Raw genomic sequence first — 25,430 nt, 5'->3', positions numbered from 1 at the left:
CGTGTTGGGGGCCGGCTCTAGGTTCCAAACCTTGTCCTCGCTATACCCTACACCAGACTCACCACTGCGGCTTTTCCTCACATAGTGGTGCACTCCTATAATCCCAGCACTCAGGAGGCTGAGGCAGGAGAATCACCATGAGTTCAAGGCCAGCCTACACTACGTAGAGAGACTTTGTCTCCAAAAAAAAAAAAAATCCCCTCTTAAATATTTATGCTGAAATCTTACTGACTTACATACAGCAAGAGCTACTTTTACATCCTTATCTTTCACAGATTAGCTAAGGCAGTACCAGTCACGCGTACAGCAGTAGTGTCAGTCTTGTGTTTCTAATAGCCGTTTAAATGCTATGGTGAATAATCTCTCAGTAGTACTCGTTCTGTTCATTCGAGGACCTGCGCTGAGGGGCAGCCTCTGTTAGGAGCTTGCTCATTGGCTCGGAGGTGTAGAGAACTGACAGCCAAGCAGAGGTGGGCGAAGCTCTCACGTTCCCGCTGCTCATGAGCAGAGGCAGGTGGTGGGCCCGCCCAGTCGTCAGCAGTGGGAAGCACAGCCCTAGGGAGACTTCCTGCTCCCCACGGACAGCCCAGTAGGCGGGGCGGGGCGTCCCATGGGCACTGGCCCTGTGTTCCTTCCAGTTTATATTCTAGCCTTGGAATAAGACTCACGTTCCCAGTGAAGTCTCAGTGTCATTTAGTACTTAAACCAACTACAAACAAAAAGAACAAACTCTTGCTCTTCAAACTTAAACTAAAGAACTGCGTTTTTGTTTTGGTTTGGTTTGATTTGGTTTGGGGGTGTTTTATTTTGTTTTGTTTTTTGAGACAGAATCTTGCTATGTAGTCCAGACTGGCCTTGAACTCACTACAGACCCCGGGCTGGCCTTGAACTCCTGCCAGTCCTCCTGCCTCAGCCTTGCAAGTGCTGGGATTATAGGCATGCGCTACCACGCTGGGCTAGAATTTTTTTTAGTACATATTTGCCATACATAGTGCTCACATTCATCATAGGGAATTTATACCTATACATGATATCTTTTTCTCTTAAATCAGATTTTATTGGTACATTTTAGATATACAGAATGATCATATTCATCGTAGAGAATTTGTACCTGTACATGGTATAATTTCTTTCTTTTCCCCCATTCCACTCCCCTCCCTTCAGCCCTTGTTCCCTCCTTCTTTACACAAGCTTTGCTCTGTTCTTTTTTTTTTTAAGACAGGGTCTCCCAGTGTAATGCAGGCTGGCCTTGAACTCCCTTATGTAGCCCCAGCTGGCCTCAACTCACAGCGATCCCGCTGCGATCCTCCCGCCTCAGCCTGCTGAGTTCTGGGCTCACAGGCGTGCGCCACCACACCCAGCTAAATGGGGTTTATATTTAAAACCAGTTCTGTTGCCCTTCTTTAAAACAGGTGTGCACCGTTCTTTCATCGAGTACTTCCCTAGTTCTTCGTCCCACCTCTTGACCCGTGAGTCGCATACTGACTGTTGGGGGCTTAAATGCTTTCTGTTGACCTCTCGGTAGTACAGGGCCGCCTGGTAGTGTTTCCTACTTTGCATTGCATCTTCTTTAGGTTAATTTTTTCTAAATGGGCTTTTCTGAAACTTTTGTTTTAGAATTGAACACTTATTTGTGTTTCTTCACCCTTTTCTCAGTTGCTTGACTGTGCAGACATGTACACTTCTTTTCTTATCATACACCTCCGTAAACCCCCGTGCCGAGTTTACAGTACCCTCCCTGCTGGTCTCCAGTCGCGGGCCGGCGTGTTTGGAGGTTGCTCGGTTTTCCGCAGCGCTGAGGGTTTCCACTGTGGGCTTTGCGTTCATGCATCCGCGGTCCCCACCCTCCTTTCCTTTCTTCACATATGAAGTATAATACTGACCCCAGCGCCGCAGAAATAAAGTACAATGTTGAATCACACAAGCCTTTATCATTTCTGAATCTGAAATGTAATATTTATTAAATACGAGACGGAAATGCAGGCTGCATGAAAGGCAGGCGTCTTTGTTGCACCTGTGTCAAAAGCTGCGCCCGCTGCCGCAGCTTTGTGAGCAACCTCTGAATAACGTCGGCGCTCCTCGTATTTGTTCTCCTAGTAATTGACTTCAAAAAGGGTCACAAAATTCCCAATTACTAGCTTTAGAAACGCACTGATGAGCATCTTGCTTGACGGGATAAAAGCTTCAATAAGTGATGTTCCCACCTGTGTGGTTCATTTCAAAATACTGTTTGTCTAACACGCTGTTGTCAGCGACAACTGAGCAAGAACTTTCAGGAGCAGTTGGCTGTCCAATAATGGCAAATTTCAAGGCTATGCAAATTGCACCGGTCCAGCCCAGCTCTTTTCTCTATTATCATATCAATTGAGTCAGTTCATAGTAGACAAAGCAAGGTTATGGGAACCACCTAGAGCATCATGCACCATTTAACATCAATGCGGCACGCACGAACATCTGCAACTCCAATCTTATTAACAGAGGATAGAATGGGAGGCAATAAACAGCTTTCTTCATCATTTAATTGCAAAATAGTATTTCCTAATGTTTGCATTGTTTATCAACAGGAACTTCATCAATAATTATATAATTATGGCTGCCTCCACTACGGCGCCCTCATGCATCTTGTCATTTATTACAGAGTAGTCTGAATTTAATCTGAATTTGAACACATTATGCAGGGCTAATAATATAAATCCCTTGAAATGTGAGTTGCATAATACGGATATTTGGTGTAGCAGGAGAGTGACAGTTTATGATCCTTCAGTCATTTGGGGGATTAAGATAACACAGACAAGAGACTGAAAGGCAGGGAAAGATGCGGGGGACGCCCCTACTTCAGTTCAAATCTAGACCCGCTGGACATGGGAGCACAGGCTGTGTGCTGTGGGGTTAATCATGAGTAGTCAGATGTTTGCTCTGGGCCAAAATTGGGCTGAATTAAAACAGGACTATTGTGCTGAGGTCTTCCCCTCAGACTATATTTAAAAGGAGGGAATGGCAGAAGAGTACAAATATACTGAGAAAAAAGCTATAGCGGTCAAAGTTAGAAATGCCAGACACAGGGACAGCCTTGCTGTGTCTGTCCAGCCTTTCCTGCTGCTGTTCTTGAAACCCAAGAGTGACAGCCCCCTTCCCGGCCGCCAGTGTTCACGGTAAGCAGCCTCGCGCAGCCCAGGCGCTTTGTGGCTGCAGTTTCTTTTGACACAGGTTGGCACACTGGGGGAAGGGGGCTGAGCCCGGCACAGTGACCAGCGGTCGGTGGGCGTTATCCCCCCAGGGAGGAGGAGAGGGGAAAGGGAGCAACAGTGAGTGCGTTTCAAGCACCTCAGGTGAGGGGTGGGCCGGAGTTTGTGTATTTGCATCTCACATTGTTACTTAGGCACATCTCATATTTTTGGAACAATCTAAGAACAGTTCGTATATATAGTTGCACCTGAAATTTTTGTTGTTTTTGTTTGTGGGGGGGGGTGTCTTTTTGAGACAGGGTCTCCCTATGCAGTTCAGGCTGGCCTTGAGCTCACTTTGTAGCACAGGCTGGTGTCAAACTCAGGATGATCCTTCTGCCTCAGCCTCCCAAGTGCTGGGATTACAGGCGTGTGCCACCATGCCCGGCTGTGTCTGAAATATTTTAATCTGTGGTTTGCATCCGCTCCTCATCCCTGAATAGGAAGGTATTAAATTACATGCTGAGTGCAGCTGTCTGCACTGGGCTCTTTCCCCTGGACTGATCACCTTTTCCTTAAAAGAAAACTCCAGGATTAGCATATTTTCCCTCCCTGATAAGTTTGAATTTCTTTCTCCGCCTCTTTATCATTCTGTAGCAGCAAATATTTATTCACATGAGCTTTTTTTCTCTTTTCAATAAATGGGGTCTTGCTAAGTTGCCCAGGCTGGGCTTGAACCCCTGGGCTCAAGGGCTCCTCTGGGCTTGGCCCCCGGAGCAGGTGGGACTGTGTACCCCACGGTCCCCCTGTCCACTTACTCTCAAACGTGATGAGGGGTCCTGGGGGCGAGGGCTGGGAACTGAGCACGGACCGTGTACATCCTCAGCATATACCCCACCACTGAGCTACACGCCCACCCCCTAGTCTCAGAATTACTGCTAAGCTCAGAGAGCGAAGGGGGAAGAACTGCTGTGTAAGGTATCCATGGACCAGAGGAAGACATGGAGTTTTGCCCTCTTTTTTGTGGGCCACAGGTAAATAGATTTAACAGATTTTTTTTTCTGAGCAAGAGAGAGAGATCTCATCGTGTAGTTCAGACTGGCCTTGAGCTCAGCGTTGCTCCTCCGTAGGCCTCCCAAGTGCTAGGTTGCGGTTGTGTACTTACGTCCACTCCAGCCAGAAATTTTCTTAATATTCTATCATTTCCTCCATTTAAGGGATGCGAAAAACTGGACTTTTAAAGATTTTTTTGTGGCCCGGGGGAGTCTTTTTGAGACAGGGTCTCGCTATGCAGTTCAGGCTGGCCTTGAGCTCACTTTGTGGGTCAGGCTGGACTTGAACTCACAACAATCCTCCTGCCTCAGTCTCCTGAGTGCTGGGATCATGGGCGTGTGCCACCACGCCTAGCTAGAGATTTTATTTAGCTTGACCTATAGTTATTAAACATAAAGCTATAAGTTCTAGGGGCTGGGGAATTAGCTCAGCAGCATAGGGCCTGCCTGGCAAACGCAAGGCCATGAGTTTGATTCCCGGTACTGGGAAAAAAAAAAAAGCTATAAGTTCTTTTTTAAAAACACAAAAGAAGTGGTCGTTATAGCCTTTACTTGGAAAAGATCTAGCTCTGTGCAGAATGAGGATGTATATAATATTCTATACATACACATACTTTCCTCTTACCTGAATATCTCAGAGAGCACATTTTTCTAGACTGGAACTTTGCAATAAACTTTTCTACCAACTCTGACACAGTTATACCCCTCCTTTGAAGAAGTGGTTTGAGCCTGGTGGGGTAGCTCATGCCTGTAATCCCAGCACTCAGCAGGCTGAGGCAGGAGGATCTTTGTGAGTTTGAGACCAGCCTGGGCTACAAAATGAGCTCAAGGCCAGCCTGAACTGCATAGCGAGACCCTGTCTCAGAAAAAAAAAAAAAAAAAGACTGGCATGCAAAGGCTATGCAGGCCTTTTCCAGGAGATATTTATCAAAACTGCTATGATGATAACTCTGTTCTAATGAGTCTCAGTCTCTGTGTAGGGAGTCATTGATAAAATACAAAGTAGTATTCCGTAACTCACAGTACAAGGCACATGTAATTATTTTGAGATAAGGCAAACCCTATGCATTTAATTTACAGCTATAATTAAGTCAACTCATTTGATACTAATTAGGTGAGCTTAAAAGTATCATAGGTTTTGTATTTAATTATCAAAGTACAATCAGCAACTAATTTCCGAAAAGCTTTCCTATCTTGAGCTCAACACTAATGTCTGCCTACAGTACAATTTTATTTTCTTGGACCTTCAGTAAATTAAAAGACTGTGAATTGTGGAGGATGCACTTGGTGAGTTGCCTTCTTTGTAATTGTATATACGTAACTGAAAAACTGGGTTTAAGACCACAGAGGTGCCAAGTGTAATCTCACCACTTGGCAGGCTGAGGCAGGGGGATCACCGTGAGTTTGAGGCCAGCCTGGGTTACATAGTGAGCTCAAGGCCAGCCTAAAGGACATAGCGAGACCCTGCCTCAAAAAAAAAGTAAGTTGAAATTAAGACATTGCCCAGTGAACAAAAGCTAAAAAGTTTAATGTTGATAAACCCATCCTAGAAGAAAAGTGAAAGGAGAGCCAACTGTGGTGGCGCATGCCTGTAATCCCAGCACTCGGGAGGCTGAGGCAGGAGGATCTTTGTGAGTTCGAGACCAGCCTGGGCTGCAAAGTGAGCTCAAGGCCAGCCTGAACTGCACAGCAGGACCCTGTCTCAAAACAACAACAACAACAACAAAAAAAAAAAAAAAAAAAAGAAAAGTGAAAGGGGGTGCTTCAGATTGAAATGAAGGCGTGCCAGACACTGACTCCTGTAAGGTGCCGATGCAGGTAAATATAAAAGCTAAAAGTCAGATATTTAAAACAGTAGTTACATGATAATGGCCATGCATATTTAAGAATATAATTTCTAGCAACATAAGAGAAAGCAGAGCTATACAGGAGCAGAGTTATTTTACACTGTCCAAGATAACTTGGTATCAGTTAAAACTACATGGTTACAAATTTAGGATGTTAATTGTAATCCCCATGGTAACCAGTAAGAAAATATCCAAGAGATATACAAGTTTTCTGTGTGTGAGACAGACAGACAGACAGACACTGAGGATTGAATCCAGGGAGCACTCAGCAAACCAAAAGAAGAAAGAAAGAAAGAGAGAAAGAGAGAGAGACAGAGACAGAGAGAGAGAAGAGAAGAGAGAAGAGAAGAGAAGAGAAGAGAAGAGAAAAGAAAAGAAAAGAAAAGAAAAGAAAAGAAAAGAAAAGAAAGAAAAGAAAAGAAAAGAAAAGAAAAGAAAAGAAAAGAAAAGTGTGCCTGACTGCCAGTTTAGAAGTCCCTTAACTTCTCCTGTCAGTCAGTATTGCTTCCTGCTGGGTTTCCACAATTGCTCCCATTTTGAGCCACTCAATTGTTATCTGACAGTGGCCTCCTAGTCTTGGGGGTGTTGGAGAAAATGCCCAGATCTCCTGGCAAGCTTGTGGCCAGGACTCTTCCTAAAGGTCTTAGAGATGTTTCTGCCTCGTGCCTCCAAAGCCCCAAGCTCCCTGACCGTGAGGCGCGGGAGGCACTGCAGTCCCTTCCCGCGGGCACGTAGGGTCCGCCTGCGGCCAGGGACGCGGCTCCTACCCTTCGCCATTCCAGTTCGGTGCTTCTAGATTAAGCTGCACAGAACTTGGGGTGCTCACCCTTCCTCAGGAAGCCCGCTGTGTGAGACAGCAAGCACGGTGTGCTGATGCTCACCTCGCACTCACCTTACACACAGAACATCGTGGTAGTTACTAAGCCAGTGAACAAATGGGTATCTGCGCTGTGAGGCAGTTGTTCCTTTTCTATTTCTCTGAGATACTACTAGCACAGCTTGTTAGTTCATTTAAAATAGAGGGAGAAAAAAAAATTGTCTTTTGGCATTGCTTTGTTTTCTTGAAGGATTAACCAGCATGGCACGAGCTCTCTCTGCCCAGATGTAACCAGGGACACGCGATGAATGACAAGAGCACTGCAGCACTGACTGCGGCAGCCTGGGCAGCCCGGGTACAGTTTCTGGGTTATCTGAGGAAATATAAATAGTATTGTGATCTGCGAACAGCCCAAGTCTAGCGGTACCATTTGCATAGAGTATAAATAGGATCTTCTGGAGCTATATGACATAGTGTTCCTAAATTATCTCTCATCTTCCTCCAGTCTCAGAAGAAAAATACTGGTTCTTGTATCATTGGATGGAAAAACCAAGTTGTTCCACACAGTAGCAAATTTTAAAAAGACCTGACGCCTAATGACGTCTCCTTTCTCTGGGAGTGAGGTTGGTGACTTAAAAGTGGCGATCTGACTCTTGGGGAGGGACACGGGTGCTCCGGTCAGGGGCGGCAGTCTCCTTTGAAGAGGAACTGCCGGCAATCCGCAGTTTTGGATAACGACTGTTGGCCTATTTTAATACAGGGCCTTGATATTTGTAGCTGGGTCGTTCCATTCTTCTTCATCTCCTGATAGACATTGGCAAACCTCAATTACGGACAGTCTTTTTGTCTAGTGACATCCCGTCTGTTTCAGGATGCCCAGGAATGGTGGCAGATACCTGTAGTCCCAGCACTTGGGAGGCTGAGGCAGGAAGATTGCTTTGAGTTCTAGGCCAGCCTGAACTACATAGTGAGACCCTGTCTCAAAAAGTCCCCCAGCCCCCCAAAAAAATCTCTTAGCAGAGAAACGTTTCCCACTTTAACATTTTTTTGATAGACTCTTGAGTGACATGAAATCTAACCTTTTTATCTGGGTTTCAAAACAGGGTGGGTGTGGAGTTTTATTATATAGCTACATTTTTTAACCAACAAAAGATAAGCATCCCTGTCCTTCTCTGTCCAAATAGATTTTTTTTTTTTTGGCCTTTTGGTCTTTTTCAGACAGGGTCTCGCTATGCAGTTCAGGCTGGCCTTGAGCTCACTTTGTAACCTAAACTAGCCTTGAACTCACAATGCTACTCCTGCCTCAGCCTCCCGAGCGCTGGAATTACAGGTGTGAGCTACTACACCTGGCTTCCAAATAGATCTTAATGGTGCAAACCTTTCTTTTTTTTTCTTTTCCTACTTTCTTTCACTGTTATCACTGTGGATGAAGGTACTTAAGGACAGAATCCATGGTGTGTTGATAAATGTTTTACGAACAGGATCTCAGGGAAAAGGACCTAGATTTGTAGCAGTTGCATCATGATACAAATATTCCTGCTATGGCTTATTTCAAGCTACCAATGTGACATCACTTAAATTTGAAAAGAGCTTCATGTGTGCAAAATCAGTTCACATTAGCCAGTGTGAGCAAGCTCGTGCACACCACTGGACGGTTACCGGGGATATAGCTCAGCGGCACAAGCGCCTGCCTGGCAAGCGCAAGGTCCTAAGTTCAATCCCCGGCACCAAAAAAAAAGGAAGGAAAGTAAGAAAAAGATACAGGGTTTCACTATGCAGGTCAGGCTGGCCTTGAGCTTGCTCACTTTGTAGCCCAGGCTAGCCTTAAACTAGCAGCAGTCCTCCTGCCTGAGCCTGCCAAACGCTAAGATTACAGGTGTGTGTCACCATACCGGGCCTGCCATGAAGATTTGTAATTCTGCTTAGTATCAAGAAATGTAGTCATAGGCGGGGCGTGGTGGTGCACGCCTGTAATCCTAGCACTGGAGCAGGGTGGGTGACTGAGGCAGGAGGATCGTTGGGAGTTCAAGACCAGCCTGGGCTACAAAGTGACCTCAAGGCCAGCCTGAACTGCATAGCGAGACCCTGTCTCAAAAAGACCAAAAAAAAAATAAATGAAAGCAATATAAAATATTGTACTTGAGAGGTGGTTTTTTTTTTAAACAGGTAATTAAGCGTATGTTTACTCACTTTAATCTACTTTTAAGTGTGAGAGAGATTGGCAAATGACTCAGTAAAGAAGTGTTCTGCTTAAATTGGATAAAATGGTTGTTTACCGGGGTTTATCGTTGTATTCTAAATAGACAAATGATATGCAAATCTAGTTTAGTTTGTTGAATGATAAATAGTACTCATAACTTTAGCAGTGTTGGATTGTCAGGGTAGCCACTGAAATTGACTCCGTGCTTTGGGGAATTTTATTTTCGCTGCTCAGTATGGAATGTTTGAAAGAGCGTTTCCTGCAGCATAAACCTATGAAGTTATACTGCAGCAGCATCACCCCTGCAAAACAGATTGCAGTGAACATCAGTGCTATTTCAGCAGTGCTTTCTTACTGTGAGATTCCTTCTACTCTATAAAAAAGAAAGGAGCTCGTTGTTCTCCTCATATCTAACACAGCTTTTCCTTTATAAACTTTGTACATGTTTCCCATGACCACCACCAGCAGTTCAAACAGGAAGGTCCATGATGAAAAGTGGCAACACCAAGCTGGGCCTAGAGGCACTCCAGCAATCCAGCACTGGGAGGCTGAGGCAGAGGGATTACAAGTCTGAGTCCTACCTGGGGAACTTAGCAAAACCTTGTCTCAAAATTTAAAAAAAAAAAAAAATTTTAAAAGGCCAGGGCCGGACATGGTGGCGCATGCCTATAATCCCAGCATTCAGGAGGCTGAGGCAGGAGGATCACCACAAGTTTGAGGCCAGGGTGGCCTACATAGTGTGTTCAAGGGCAGCCTGAATCACATAGCAAAACCCAGTCTCAAAAAAAAACAAAAAAAAAAACAAAAAAAAACCCAGGGATATAGCTCCATGCAAAGGCCCTGGGTTCAATTTTAGCATCACTCCTCCACGCACAAAAAAGTGGCATCAATAGCTTCTTTAAGAATAGAGAAAAACTTTGTATGTACGTATCTTTGAAAATTCTCGCTGTTGCATACAACAAGGGATGTAGAATTTTAAGGATATACATTTAAAATACCAATAATAAGCCGGGCATGGTGGCGCACGCCTGTAATCCCAGCATTTGGGAGGCTGAGGCAGGAGGATCATTGCGAATTGGAGACCAGCCTGGGCTAGAAAGTGAGCTCAAGGCCAGCCTGAACTGCATAGCGAGATCCTGTCTCAAAAAGACAAAAAAAAAAAAGAGAGAGAGAGAGAATACCAGTAATGTCCTTTATACAACTATTGCAATGAGTAGACTAAAATATCACACCACTGATGTTTGGTGTCTCTTTTTATAATAGTGCTGGTTTGAATTGTCTGACGTATACGCTTCCTAGTCTCTCAGCCCTAAGTGTCCTGAATGAGGAAGGATTCCGCGCAGGCGTACAACGCGCACACCCCTCAACTTTGCGTGGCGTCTTCATGAGGTGAACTCCCTGTATCCTGGGGTTCGTTTGTCCCTTGTTTGTCGCGATCCTCTGAACAGAATCTGAACCTAGGTCCACTGAGTCTTCAACACGTTCTCATTGCTGAGTGGTGAAATTGCAGATAGTAGCTTGCATGAAGGCATCAATCAAATCATAGTTTCATTATTTCTCCAGAGTGCATTCAGCAAAGTTAGATCAGGAACGGTTTGGGGGGTCATTTGTGCAAGGCAGGATTTATTCACCATTAAAATAGCACTCTGGGGGCTGGGGATTTAGCTCAGCGGCACAGCGGCTGCCTGGCAAGCGCAAGGTCATGAATTCGATTCCCGGTACCGGAAAAAAACAAAACAAAACAAAACAAAAAAATAGCACTCTAAACTAGGCATGGTGACACACCCCTGTAATCCCAGCATTTGGGAGGCTGAGGCAGGAGGATTGCTGCAAGTTCAAGGCCAGCCTGGGCTACATAGAAAGTTCAAGGGTAATCTGAACTACATAGTAAAACCTGCCTCAAAAAAATGAACAAACAAACAAATAAAATAGCACTCTACCTTCTAAAGTTTAAACAATTACATGATTTTCTTTCATGCAGTCATCTGAAATATCTCAACTAAATCCTCAACTACTCTAAAAGGCAGAGGCATTGACACTAATACTATTTCTTAAACTAAACTAAGCTACAGAAATATAGTTAAATACTTTGTATTTAAGATTAGACAGAAAATTTGTAGTGAGCTCATAACGTACCTGATTCGAGAGGAGAAAGAAATAGAAGACAGACCCCAAGATCAAGGAGCTGAGAGCCTAGTAAATATCCAGTTCAGTAATGAGTGCCCTGTTTCCCCAAAAATAAGGCCTAAACAAGTTGTAGCAGGAGTTTAGCAGGGAGAGCCCTAAAGTGAGCCCTAGTGCAAGTGTTTTGGAGCAAAATCCATAGGGCTCATGCTGAAGCCGTGTGTTCTCTAAACTCAGTCCAGAGCTCGGTTCCCGGTAGGTCTCACTTTTGAGGAATCACAGCGTTAGTTGAGCACCTGCTATATAGAAGGTACAGTACTAAGCACCAGGGTAAAATTAAGTCATGATTTCTACCCACAAAGGCTCATATTTTAGCTTAAAAGATACTTTTAAATAACGACAAATACAAATTCATAGAAGTATGTGAATGTTGCAAGTGTTTGCATCCAAGAGGAAATAATCAAATCTCCGGGGAGGCCAGGGACTACAGCCAAGAGGACATGTTTTAGCTGGAATTTGGAACTGAGAATAAAAGACAAGAAGTGCAATAAATGTGATGCGTGCACTCGGACACTGGGGAAATTATCAGCCTGACCAAGGAGCAGCCAGAGGTCGGACAGCGGCAAGAGGGAAAGTCGGAAGAGGCAGAATTCATATCCTAGAGTTAAGACTTCATTCCGTAAAGGACCATTAAAGGGCTTTTACAAGGGAATGAGGCAATCACATTTGTATTTATGAAAATCTACTGTTTATTCAAGAAATATTTATTGCCAGGCGTGGTGGCGTAAGCCTGCAATCCCAGCACTCTGGAGGCTGAGGCAGGAGGATCCTTGCGAGTTCCAGACCAGTGTGGGCTACAAAATGAGCTTAAGGCCAGCCTGAACTGCATAGTGAGACCCTGTCTCAAAAGAAAAAAAAAAAATTGTTGGATACCTATACTGTGCTATGTATAATCTTGGATGCTTGGATCATCAAATTATTGCCTTTCTATAGATTTTATTTATTTGTTTGTTTTGTGAGATAGGGTCTCACTATGTGATTCAGAGTGGCCTTGAACTCACAGAGACCCTCCCGCCTCAGACTGTCAGTGCTGAAGTTATAGATGTGTGTGGCCACACCTAAATAAGACTTTCTTATTTAGGCCTAACTCCTTTCTTGGGCATCGCTGATAAAATCAGAATTAGGAATCTCACCAAAGTTAGATAACCCCCAGATAGCCGGTGACCTATGAACTAGGTCAGCAAAGGAAATGAATTCTTTGGATAAGAGAAGGGAGCAGAAACGTAACGAAGCAGAGAAAGAACAGGTTGAAATGAAGAGCTTTATAGTAAAGCTGAAGTGATATACTTCATTGAGTGAACCTATAAAAGATATCAGAAACCGCTTAAAGAAATAAATATATGCCAAGCTGGGCATGGTGGCACATATTTATAGTCCCAGCACTCAGGAAGCTGAGGCAGGAGGTTTGCAACGCATTCGAGGCCAGCCTGGGCAACACAGTACCTTCAACACTGGCCTGAACTACATAGCAAGGCCTGGTCTCAGCAAAAAGAAAATAAATATATGCCAAACAAAAGGAAATAAGGTTCAGGAGCAGTAATTTCACCTATCATCATTTTCTTGGTCACTTTCCTATTAAAAAAAAGTTTATTAAAAGTAGAAGTTTATTCTTTTATCTGTGTATATTCATCACTGGAAATTTGAACTAACATTAACTTGAAAAACTTGTAGAAAATTAGAAGAAAATATAAATAAACTAAGAGACCTTTATTTTTTGGCCTTTTTTGAGACAGGGTCTCACTATGCAGTTCAGGCTCGCCTGGAGCTCACTTTGTAGCCTAGGCTGGTCTCAGACTCGCAAGGATCCTCCGGCCTCAGCCTCCTGAGTGCTGCAATTACAGGGGTGTGCCACCACACCCAGCCAAACTAAGAGACTTTAATGCAAATGGTGATATAGTCAAGTAGGCTGAGGCAGAAGGATGACTGTTAATTTGAGGCCAGCCTGAACTACATAGTGAGACCCTGTCTCAAAAAAAAAAAACAAAACAAACCATAAACCTGAGAAATCTGAGGCATGGAGAGTTTATCTTGGTTAACCAAGAATAAATGGCAAAGTTAAAAATCAGAACCTATACAGCTGGGCTCCCAACCACATGCCATCCCACCTCCGTTCTTCATGGAGTGCTTATCAATTTAATTTCATCTAGTTTAGTGATCAGCACCCAGCTTAAGGGAATTTAAATGTCAATTAACTGCTGTATGATCCTTAGTCAAAGTCGGCTTTGGCCATGGCTGCAAAAAATGTCAGCAACATTACTTGAATGGCAACCTTGGAATCACATTTTCCTGCTTTTCCCACATTCATTTCGTCCCACAGTCCTTCCTTTGCCGTGGACTCTAGGCAGTCCGCAAAGTCCAGAAGCCCCAGTGTCTTCATTTATAAAAACCAAGACAAAACACCCAGCTTGTGGGATCGCAGTGAAAGCTGCACAAGGTAAAGTACATAAAGGTTCTGGGGCAGGACGATTTTACTCAAGAACCCTAGTTACCCTTCAGCTCCTGACATAGCAAATCCAGATTTTGGTCTGGATTTCAAAGTGCCTCAAACTGGTCCCAGTGGCGCAGGCCTGTAATCCCAGCACTCAGGAGGCTGAGGCAGGAGGATCGTTGCGAGTTGGAGGCCAGCCTGGGCTACAAAGTGAGCTCAAGGCCAGCCTGAACTGCATAGTGAGACCCTGTCTCAAAAAAAAAAAAAAAAAAGTCTGCCTCAGAATGACTACACTCACCTCATTCAGTCTGCTTTATCTCTTACCTTGCCTGACAAACTTTCTGTTCGTCTCAGAACATGTGCAGCTTTCCTTTTGTCTCTGCTCCCTTGTGCACAGCTCTTTTTTTTGTACCAGGAATCAAACTCGGGGCCTCGAGCCTGCCAGACAGGCACATGTGCCGCTGAGCTACGTCCCCAGCTGTCCACATCTGTAAAACTTAGGCTAGGTTCACTCGTCTCCACGAAGGCATCCCCGGTTACTGCTTACACTTGCATTGTTCCTTTCTTTCTGTAAACTGCTGTTCGGTTGCGTGTATTACATTGTATGATACTGTGTGAATTCTATGACACTCGCTAGATTTCCCCTTGCATCTAAATTCTAAGCCTGCTGAAAACACAGAGCGTGTCTTAATTTCTGCTGTATCTCATATCCCCCGAAGGACCTAGCCAAGTCGGAAGAGCTCATAGCAACTGTTCAACAAATACTTGTTGCCTGGTGGCAGAAAATAAGTTCACAAGAAAACCGTGTATTAGGGTCCCTGTTAGAAACTGTTTTCATAACACTGCTAATACTTAATCCATACGGTAGCACAAGAGACAGATGCAGCATTTGCTGTATGTAACAAAACTGAGTTAAAGTTACGCTGTGACGCACCCGGGATTTCCTGGTAAGTAGCCTCACTGACCGCAGGCCCGACCTGTCACTGTGGTTCATTCTCTGTAAGGCTGCCAGAATGATTTCTCTGAATCTAACATGGGATTCTCGCGTTCCAGTTACCGTGGTTTCCCATTTGTCATAGAGTGAAAGCCCACAAAACCTCCGTATTCACCATTCTGCGGTGACAGGGGCCTTCTCTACCTTAGGCGGGCTCAGCTCTGCAAGCCTGCTGCAAGCCCACGGCCTCTACACTGCAATGTTCTGCCCTGGCTCTTGCTCCTTCCTGCCACTGAAGCCTCAGCTTGGGTGTCACCTCCACACTAAGAAAATAACACTTGTTTAAATTAACCCTCCCTCCCGTTACAGGTCATCACATCTGGTTTTATTTTTTCTGTGGCATCTATTAACATCTCATTATCTTAGCTGGGTGAGGTGGCGCATGCCTACAATCCCAGCACTTGGGAGGCTGAAGCAGGAGGATCTCAGTGAGTTTCAGACCAGCCTGGGCTACATAGGGAGTTCAAGGCCAGCCTGAACTACATAGCAAGACTCTGTCTCAAAAAACAAACAAAAAACACAGATTATCTTATTTGTTACTTGTATGTGGCTTGTCTCCATAGGATGTAGACCTCATAAAAGCAGGGGTTTTGTCTGCCCTATTCATATCTGTATTCCAAGTCCCTAATGAGAGTATCTGATTTATATGATAGGCTCTTTTTTTTAAGCTCTTAATAAATATTTTTGAATAAAGTAGCTGAGTGAAAACGGACTAAAGCCATGGGTGTTTGCCTCTTAGGCTGGTATAACTTCTAGTGACTTCACTGAACCTTTTCATGAAAGCTGTACCTTTGGAACTACAAGAAGAGTTGATGTTCAGAATAATGACATTAAAATGCACTGTAATATCCTCTCTAATCAAAGAAAAACTTCAGTTCAATAAACTAAACTAATTAAAGCAGAGATGTCATAGTATATTACTATATTAATACATTTAGAAAGATTTCCAACTAAAAAGACTTTCTGCTTTTCTCTGTAGTTAACCAGAAAATTAAATTAACCCAGAGATCTTCATCCCCCAAAAGCCCTTGTTAATTGGGATTGTTCTATAAATCTCTATTACTAGCAGAGTTTGTCCTCTGTCTCATTACCCTGTTTACGGGGCAGTCTGAGCAGGGTGTCTTTGCTCATGTGCTGCTGCCTGTGTCCCAGTGAGAAGAAAAGTATTTCCTGGATTCTCATTTTCTCCCCTATGGTTCGAGACATGGACATATTTTATGCTATGAGTATAACAACTTAGTTCCTTATATAAGTTCCTTGTTTCAGGATGAGCCGGGCTTGTGGCGCACACCCGTAATCCCAGCACTTGGGAGGCTGAGGCAGGGGGATCGTTGCAAGTTCAAGGCCAGCCTGGGCTACCAAGTGAGCTCAAGGCCAGCCTGAACTGCATAGTGAGACCCTGTCTCAAAAAGACAAAGAAAAAAAGTAAGATGAAAAAAAAACGGAACACATAAAGTAAGGATGATATTACTGACTTGGCTATTAAGTACAATAATTAAATGCAAGATCTATTTAAAATAAAAGGTGTAATGCTTCACAGCATTTGTTGTAACAGGAAGATGGAAAATAACCTAAAAGTCCTTCTGTAAGGAATAGATTATATCCATGCAGCGGGCTACTGTGCCGAGATGAAACATGAGGCCTCTGTTTACCAGCACAGTATGGAAAGATCTCTGAGTGAAAAAAACACAGCGCAGAGCAGTCTGGGCAGTATGAACCCTTTAAAAACTGAAAGCGTCCTGTGGTTTTAGAGTATCCACCAAGTTGTGCGATCATCACATCAGCTTAATCAATTTAGGACATTTTTATCATCCAAGAAAGAGACTCGTAAGGATTAGTAACTCCCTCCGCCTCCCCTCCCCCATACACATGCACCCCCACCTCGCCCACCCTCTCCTCCCAGCCCGACCCCCGGCGCCCCCAGTCAATGACTTACCTACTTCCCACCTCTAGGCTCTTTCTTACCTATCTGCAGTTATTTACCCTTCTACCAACATCTCCTTTGTCCCTTTTCCCTAACCAGCCCAGCCTCTGGTAGCTGCCATTCCACTTTGTCCTCCCAGAACACCAGCTTCTTTTTTTGTCCTTTTGAGACAGGGTCTTGCTATGCAGTTCAGGCAGGCCTTGAGCTCACTTTGTAGCCCAGGCTGGTCTTGAACTTGCAAGGATCCTCCTGCCTCAGTCTCCCGAGTGCTGGGATTACAGGTGTGTGCCACCACACCTGGCGGCGACACCAGCTTCTTTTTTTTTGGTACCAGGAATTGAACCCAGGACCTTGCACTTGCCAAGCAGGCACTTATGCCACTGAGCTATATCTGCAGCCTGACACCGGCTTCTTTTTTTTTTTTTTTTTTTTTGACACCGGCTTCTTTAAATCCCATGTAGGAATGAGATCATGTGGTATTTGTCTTTCTGTGCCTGACTTACCTCGCTGAGTTAATGTTCTCTAGTTTCATCCAAGCTGTCACAAGTGACAGAATATTTTGGTTTTTTTTTTTAACTGGCTGATGAGTAAGTATTCCACTGTGTGTATATACCCCATGTTTGTTTGTTTTTCCCAATACTAGGGATTGAAACCAGAGCCTTCACACTAAGCTATGTCCTCAGCCCCTTTTCGTTTTTTTGAGACAGAATCTTGTTTAATTGCCTGGGCTGGGCTCCAACTTGTGATCCTCCTGCCTCAGCCTCCCAGTGTGCTGGGATGGAGAGCCATACCACCATGCCAGCTAGAACATGTTCTGTATCTATTCATCGGTTGATGGACACTGAGAGAGGCCTTAGCAACCGTAACTAGTACTACAGTAAATATCAGAGTGAGAAGTCTCTCTTCAAAATCCTGACCCCATTTCCTTTGGATGTGCAGCTAGCGCTGGGCTTGCTGACTGCTCTCCGCTGCAGTTGGAGTCCTGTGAGGCACCTCCATACAGTTTCCTGTTCTCATACGCTGACTTCTGTCCTCGCCAGCACTGTGTAAGGGTTGCCTTTCCCACATCCTCAGCAGCACTTGTTATCTTTTGTCTTTTTTATTTGTTTGTTTGGTTGTCTTTTTGAGACAGGGTCTCGTTGTGCAGTTCAGGCTGGCCTTGAGCTCACCATGTAACCCAGGCTGGCCTCGAATTCACAACAATCCTCCTGCCTCAGCCTCCCGAGTGCTAGGATTACAGGCGTGCACCACCACACCTGGCATCTTTTGTTGCATTCTAGCGAGGTTGAGGTGCTATCTTGTGGTTTTCATTTGCTTTTCGTTGGTGATGCTGAGAATTCCTCCCGCAATCTCTTGGTCCTTTGTAGGTCTTCTTTTGAGAAATGTCTGCTCAGATCTTTCACACACTTTCCGGGAAGCTTATTTCCTCGTCCTTGGGTCGCTTGTGTGTTTTGGATATCCGCCCCGTATCAGGTGAAGAGTTTGGAACTATTTTCTCCCACCCTGTGGGTCGTCTCTCCCATCTACCGATTTGTTCCCTTTGCTGTGCAGACGCATCTAGGTTAATGTACCCTTTTTTGCCTAGTTTTGGAAAAAAAATGCCCATGTTTTTAAAAAAAAATCACTGCCCATGCCACCGTCTTGGTGTAACCCTCTGATGTCGAGTTATACCTTCCTTCATATAAAGGAAAAAATAGGAATGTTATGCCTACAAGTGCAGAGCGAAATTGAAGGATGTATAAGAAAGCCGTAACCAGATAGGGAAGAAGAAGCAATGCAAACCAGCTGAACAGGAGAGGAGGAAAGGAGTTTTCAAATAGCACACTTTTTTTGAACCATATGAATATATTACCTTTTCAGAACGTTAAATTAGAACAAACAAGCACAACTAAAAGCAAATTGTGATTTTGGACTAAATCCTGTACGGGATGAAAGAAAATCTCTATTTAACTAGAACAGCTAACAAAACTGGAATGTGGACGACAGATCCGATAAATGTTGTCTAAGTGCACGAACTATACCGTGGTTACCTAACAGAATATTTCTGTTTTTGGGAAATGTACACTGAAGTGCTGAGGAGTAAAGGGCAAAGTCTACAGTTTATGCTCAGAAGGTTGGAAGGAATAATAATGTGTGTATCAGAGGAAATGATAAGCAGTGTGGCAAATGTTTCAATGTGGCATGGTGGCACATGCCTGTCATCCCAGCACTTTGGGAAGCTGAGGCAGGAAAGTTCCAAGTTCCAGTCTCTCCTGGGCAATTAAGTGAGAGCCTGCCTCAAGTAAAAAAAAAAGTAGAGAGGGCTGGGATTATAGAGCTCAGTGAGAAGGCCCTGGGTCCAGTCCCCGATACCAAAATTAAAAACTTGGTAAATCTATTTTAATGTTACATGGGAGTTTCTATTTTTCTTAGAACTTTCCTGCTAGTTGAAATTCTTGCCAAACTAACCAGATATGGTGGCACATACCTACAATCCCAGCACTCAGGAGGCTAAGGCAGGAGGATCACAAGTTCAAAGCCAGTCTGTACAACTTAGTGAAACCCTGCTCCCAAAAATAAGTAAATAGTTTTCAAACAAAAGGTTTAAAAAGAACCAAGTAAACCTTAACACGCTTTAAATTACTTCATTACATGGAATGGCCAAGATACAAGAACTTCTCTTAAGCATTTTAAATGTTCTGACTTTGACATCCTCATAATTATCACTTTCTGGTGAAGCTTTGCCATTACTTTTCTGTGTGTTTTGTCACTGAGTCAGAGGCAGATGGTGGCTTCATTATACCTTAATTTGTTTTTGTTTGCTTGGGTTAGTGGGTTTTGTTTGTTTGTTTGTTTGTTTGTTTTTTGACCTTTTGAGACAAGGTCTCTCTATGCAGTTCAGACTGGCCTTGAGCTCACTTTGCAGCCCAGGCTGGTCTCAAATTTACCACAATCCTCCTGCCTCAGCCTCCAGAGGGCTGGGATTACAGGCATGAGCCACCCCGCCCAGCTTGTTATACCTTAATTTGGTTGTTTGTTTGTTTATTTGTAAGTTTGTTTTGAGACGGGTCTCAACATGTAGTTCAGGGTGGCCTTAAATGCACTATGTAGCCCACACTGGCCTCAGACTTGCAGTGATCCTCCTGCTTCAGCCTCCCTAGTGCTGTTTATCTTGCTCTTGAAGAATAGCTGTCTACCTGCCATTCAACCTGCCATAGATCTTCTTCAGTTATGGTTTCTCTACAATTAGAGGCTGCATCAGTGTCAAAGCATAGCATTTCAAACTCCTTTGAAGTCTGTCATCCCAGCACCATGGGAGGCTGAGGCAGAAGAATCGAAAGTTTGAACCCAGCCTACCTAACTTAGTTGTTTACAAAGGGGCAAGAATGTAGCTGAGTGTGAAGGCCCCATATTCAACCCCCAGTACTTAAGAAAAAAAAAAAAATATTTGAGAATATTAATTATTTTGAGGTTTTATATATGTGTATAATACTAAAATATAGAATGAATTTAGTAGTTGTAAGGATATAGAAACATTTAATCCAATTACTTGGCACTGAGTCAACTTTTTAAAATGAAATATTGTAGTTGAGAGAGCATTCCTTGTTGGGCGCGGTGGCACACACCTATAATCCCAGCAGTCGGGAGGCTGAGGCAGGAGGATCTTTTCAAGTTGGAGACCAGCCTGGCCTACAAAGTGAGCCCAAGGCCAGCCTGAACTGCATAGCGAGTCCCTGTCTCAAAAAGACGAAAAAAAAAAGAGAGAGAGAGTGCATCTGTACAAACACCACCCTCTCTGCTGTGACAGACTTGGTATCATTGATTGGTGGAGGTGTTTCCTTTCTAGCTAGACTGGCTTCTTCGGTCAGATTGGGTGATGACCTTGAGTCACACTCAAGTGAAGAGCAAATTATTTGCTTAAACTATCCAGAGAATATCTGCAATTGATCTTTTTTTTTTTTTTTTGGTACCGGAAATCAAACTCAGGACCTTGCGCTTGCTAGGCAGGCCTTGTGCCGCTGAGCTGTATTCCCGCCCCTAAAGTTGATCCATCTTTTTAAAGCAAGATGAATTGCATTATTTTGCATGAAGTGTCCTGATAGTCTTATCTAATCAGCTAAATTGTTAATGCCGATTGCATGTCTGCCTGGAGAAGCTCAGGACGGAAGTGGTTTTATAGAAGCCTGGAGGCCAGGTGTGGTTGCCTACACCTTTAATCCGAGCACTCGGGAGGCTGAGGCAGGGGCACTGCTGCAAATTTGAAGCCAGCCAGGACTACATAGTGAGTTCAAGGCCAGTCTGAGTTACATAAGGAGACTCTCAAAAGAAGCAAACAAAAGAAGACAGAAAGCTAGTTTCTGTGCCTGTGAGCAGGGCACAGTGTTCCCATTCCCTGCGCGGGGCTGGCACAGGTGCATAACACAGCCCGTTCCTTCCTTCTGTCCTTCCGTCCTTCCGTCCTTCCGTCCTTCCGTCCTTCCGTCCTTCCTCCGCCCTCCACCTCGTGATCGGCCCCTCCCCTTGAGAAACGTCCGCATGTAGGAACAAAGGGAGGGGACCAAGGGTTGGGGAGGGCGGAGGGTTGGAAAAGGCACTGAAGTGTGCTGGTAGGTGCGCCACCGCCACCCACGGAACGTAAACGTTCTGTAGCAGTACCCTCACGTTAGGAGAAAAGCCCGGTTCCGCTGCTGGCCCGCCGCCGCTGGAGAGCCCGTTTCTTACTTAAGAAAGGTGGGCGGCAGGGAGTCTCGGGAGTGAGGGTTTCGGGCTTCACCGGCTGAAGAGCGCCCCTGCTTCAGAGGGTCTTGAGGTTTCGTGAACTTGTCTGGAAGCTTTCGTCCGCTAACATGTCTAGAGACACTCGTGGAACAGGTCGTGTCGGGCAGTATTGTCACCCATTTGTGTCATCTTTGTTTTAACAGTTCTGTAAACCGGCTTAGAGCAGCACCTTTCAGAACCTTAGAAGGCACAAAAAGTGTAACTGAATTTAAACGTTGCAAACGCTGTTTACTCTTCCTTCGATGACCCAGAACACATTTCAGGACCTTGCCGATTTTCAGGATTATTATTTTGAAAGGAATTTTCTTCATCAGTGCTCTATAGGAGAGGCTGCTTTGTATCTACACAGAACTGATGGTACAGCTCCTACATAGGTAATATATACTATCTGTACTAGTAAATATGACAGGTAGAAAGTAATTCGACTTTATATTTCAGGAAATTTAAATATGACAACAAAAGATATATGGGCCGGGGATATAGTTCAGCGGTACAAGCGCCTGCCTGGCAAGCTCAAAGTCCTGAGTTGGATTCCCGGTACCAAAAAAAAAAAAAAAAAAAAAAGATATAATGTAACAATGACCAACTCACAGATACCCAGAAAAAACTGTTGTAAAACTGCATTAATTTAGAATTTTCTGAGGTTTAGACTATTTTAGTTTTTTTTGTTTTTTTTGTTTTTTTTTTTTTTCAGACAGGGTCACTATGCAGTTCAGGCTGGCCTTGAGCTCACTTTGTAGCCCAGGCTGGTCTCAAACTTGCAAAGATCCTCCTGCCTCAGCCTCCCAAGTGCTGCGATTACAGGCATGCACCATCACGCCCAGCTGGTTTGTTCTTAAGAACAAAGTTCAAAATAATTTCTTCCACTATGAATTAGATTTTATTCCTAAATAAAACCTTATCTAGCCAACACTGCAGCACATGCCTGCAATCCTACCAAGGGGAAAAAAAAAATCCTACCAAGGGGGCTGAAGCAGGAGGATCACTAGGAGGTTGAGGCCAGCCTGGGCTACACAGTAAGTCTCAGACCAGTCAGAGTACATAGCAAGACTCTGTCTCAAAACTACAAATAAAAATCTATGAAATAAAAATGAAAAACTTTTTCAAACATAGAACCTTAGGAATTATATCTAATTATAATTTACTTACCATTTATAATTATTTAAAAACCTGTGCAGTTACTCATTCTTATTTAAAATGTTTTACAGATATGTTATATCATTACATAATGTACCCTATTATTAATAGTAATGGTATCAGGCTGAGCATGGTGCCGCACACATAATAGCAGCATTCGGGAGGCTTTTTTTTTCTCTCTCTCTTTTTTTCCTTTTTTTTTTTTTTGAGACAGGGTCTCGCTATGTAGTTCAGGTTGGCCTTGAGCTCACTTTGTAGCCCAGGCTGGTCTCGAACTCACAACGATCCTCCTGCCTCAGCCTCCTGAGTGCGGGGATTACAGGCATGTGCCACCATGCCCAGCTCATCCCCAATTATTTCTAATAAAGCCTGTTTACATCTCCTTTTTTTCAGGTCCATGTTGCCATATGTACTATAAACTCTCTAGAAAGTTTAATTGTGTATATTTATGCCATAACTTCCAGTCAATCAAAATGTTAACCACCTCGTGTTCCAGAGTGTGGAAAGTGCAGTTACTAAGTGTGAATGTATGCTTCTGGCGTGAGAGTCTTCTTAGTAGTCAAAGGGATCACTAAGTAAGCGGGTCCTCTTCTCTTCCTGAAGGTGTCCATTTTTGCCTCTTGTTGAAAGTATCCAATTACAGTAAGCAGCGAAAGATAGAATGTTCTTTGTATGATTGTTAGGATTATTTATTCGGATGTTTTTAAGGTTCCCAAGATCTCCTCTTACTCCTGCCTTGATCTTAGGGGAGACCGAAGTTGGAGAGTCATTAACCCTGTCTGTCCCCATAAGAAATATAAATTTGGGATTACAGAAATTCCACCCCCAATAAAAAGAAGAAAACACTGCCCAATCACTTGCAGATGTCCTCTAAGCCAGACTTCATCACAGATAACTCCAGAACTACCGTGTGCCAAGTAGAAAGTATGACATTAGCTTACTCTGTAGTCAAAACAAGCCCGGGTCCAGCCCGCCGCGGACAAGCCCGCCGCAGGCCGCACGCTGTCCTGCGGTTCCGCCCAGGCATCTGGGGTCGCTTCCCTGGGTTAGCTGACCGTGCCTCCTTAGCAGGAGAGTCACCAGATTAGGTCATTTGCAAGAAGCCCACAAAATTAATAGTGCCAGACACGGGCATGAAGTCCTGGGACAGAGTAGCGGGCAGGTTTTTATAGTACCGTTGTGATTTTCTGTAGAAAAGCACCAAAGACTCATTATTTATATTTTTTAAATTTATAGCTCTTTAGCTATGCCCAAGATTTCACTGCCATGAGTGCAGTCAAGCTTGAAGCTTTATTAAAGACCGTGATCCAATCCACACAAGCACTCCTTTAGCGCATAGTTTCTGCTCAGTCATTTGCATTGGCCAAAAAGACACTACGGCCATCTATGATCACACCAGAACTGTGAGCTACCCAGGTGTAACTCTCACAAGTCATGTAGAGTGTCTGTGTGCTGAAAATTACAGAGCACCCGAGCATGGTGACACATGCCTGTAATCCCAGCACCCTGGGAGGCTGAGGCAGGAGGATCGTTGCAAGTTTGAGACCAGCCGGGGCTACAAAGTAAGCCCAAGGCAAGCCTGAACCGCATAGCGAGACCCTGTCTCAAAAAGACAGAAAGAAAAAGAAAATTACAGAGCAATACTGCTTGCATGTGACTTCGTATGTTGGTTTCCAAGTGTTCCAGTGGAGGATACGGAGTTCTTGTCGTGTCTCTCTGAATGGTGGCTGTGGAAGGAGCATCCAACTTTACCTCGTTGAGCTTGTCCTCTGCACTGAGCATAGCAGAGAGAAGTCAGTCTGCCTTTCTTTGGCTCTCGTTGCAGAAAGTGAAGTCACCGCTTTTCCTGTCTTGGATCAGGACCAGAAGGGAATTGTTGACACCAACGGAGCTGGAGATGCATTTGTTGGAGGTACAGACACACTTCTTTCACATTTACTTAGAAGTTCAACGTTTTAACCCTTGTCTCTGCAGCACAGCCAAGATTTATTAACTTAATAACTTCGAATTTCTTCTTTTAAATAATTAACTCCTAACGTTCTTTCCATCTGCCACTACCATTGTGAGTATTGAGGGGATTGTACTGCAGGACAAATGTGTCTTTGGCAATGATGATTTGCTGTTATGCCACACCCCAGTCATTTTCACAAGATTAATTGTGTCTGTCAGAATACCGCGTAAGCGCGCTGCATCACGTACAGTAGATGGTACGTTCGGAGCCCTTTGGGCCGAGATGTGAACCCATCCTTGTTCTTTAAAACAAATCGCGCTGAATGCTAACCAGCACACTAACGGCCAAGGCGGATGTCTTCCATCCTTTGGTTACACATGTTTCCAACACAGCGGTGGGTGTTTATCCCTAAAAAGGGTTGAAGTTTGGCCTAATTTAGACTCAGGACAAACTAGCCAGTTTGATAAGGACTAGATCATTGTACGAATGAGTACTCAAAAGTAAGATCATGACAGAAGATTTTTAGCTTGCGGACTGAGACTGATCTGAAATCCTATTCAGAGGGTTTTTGATGAGTCTAACTTCCTTGTACTTAAAGTGTGGTTAAGCTAGGTTAGCTTTCCCTGGAAAGCGCTCGGTTCCTCAGAGACAGCCCGAGGGTCTCCCCATCTCTGTTTCTCTCTCATCGCGACGAGCAAGGTAGAAAAAAAGGCACATAGAGCCAGCCACTGCTCCCTTCCTGCAGGATGCTGTGACTCATGCGAATCTTACTTTTGTTTGTATGTTAATTTTAATATTTTTAACAGTCTTTTATTTTAACGATCTTTGCACCAAAATAAAATTGTCTTTTTTTTTCCTGTAACCACTCAGGCCCCATTTTTTGAGGGGGTGGGTGGTTTCCAGCACTGGGAATCGAACTTACGACCTTGTGCTTGCCAGGCAGGCGCTGTGCCGCTGAGCTAAATCCCCAGCCC

At 44.1% G+C, this 25,430-nt stretch overlaps 1 protein-coding gene across 3 annotated transcripts in view; it reads left to right on the top strand.

The window, feature by feature from the left end:
- Positions 1-25,430, top strand: part of Adk (adenosine kinase) — a 506,600-nt gene that overhangs the window by 449,617 nt on the left and 31,553 nt on the right. For 2 of the 3 annotated variants that reach the window (XM_005389928.2, XM_005389929.2), the window contains exon 10: positions 24,331-24,417. The exons of the other annotated variant lie outside the window; for it this stretch is intronic. In XM_005389928.2, the coding sequence (XP_005389985.1) occupies positions 24,331-24,417 (87 nt within the window). The remainder of the gene's footprint in view (positions 1-24,330; positions 24,418-25,430) is intronic. 3 annotated transcript variants of the gene reach the window in all.

This window comes from Chinchilla lanigera, unplaced genomic scaffold, assembly GCF_000276665.1.
Source record: "Chinchilla lanigera isolate Chin_1 unplaced genomic scaffold, ChiLan1.0 scaffold00036, whole genome shotgun sequence".
Lineage (NCBI taxonomy): Eukaryota > Metazoa > Chordata > Mammalia > Rodentia > Chinchillidae > Chinchilla > Chinchilla lanigera.
This window is presented reverse-complemented; position numbering and strand designations above follow the sequence as displayed.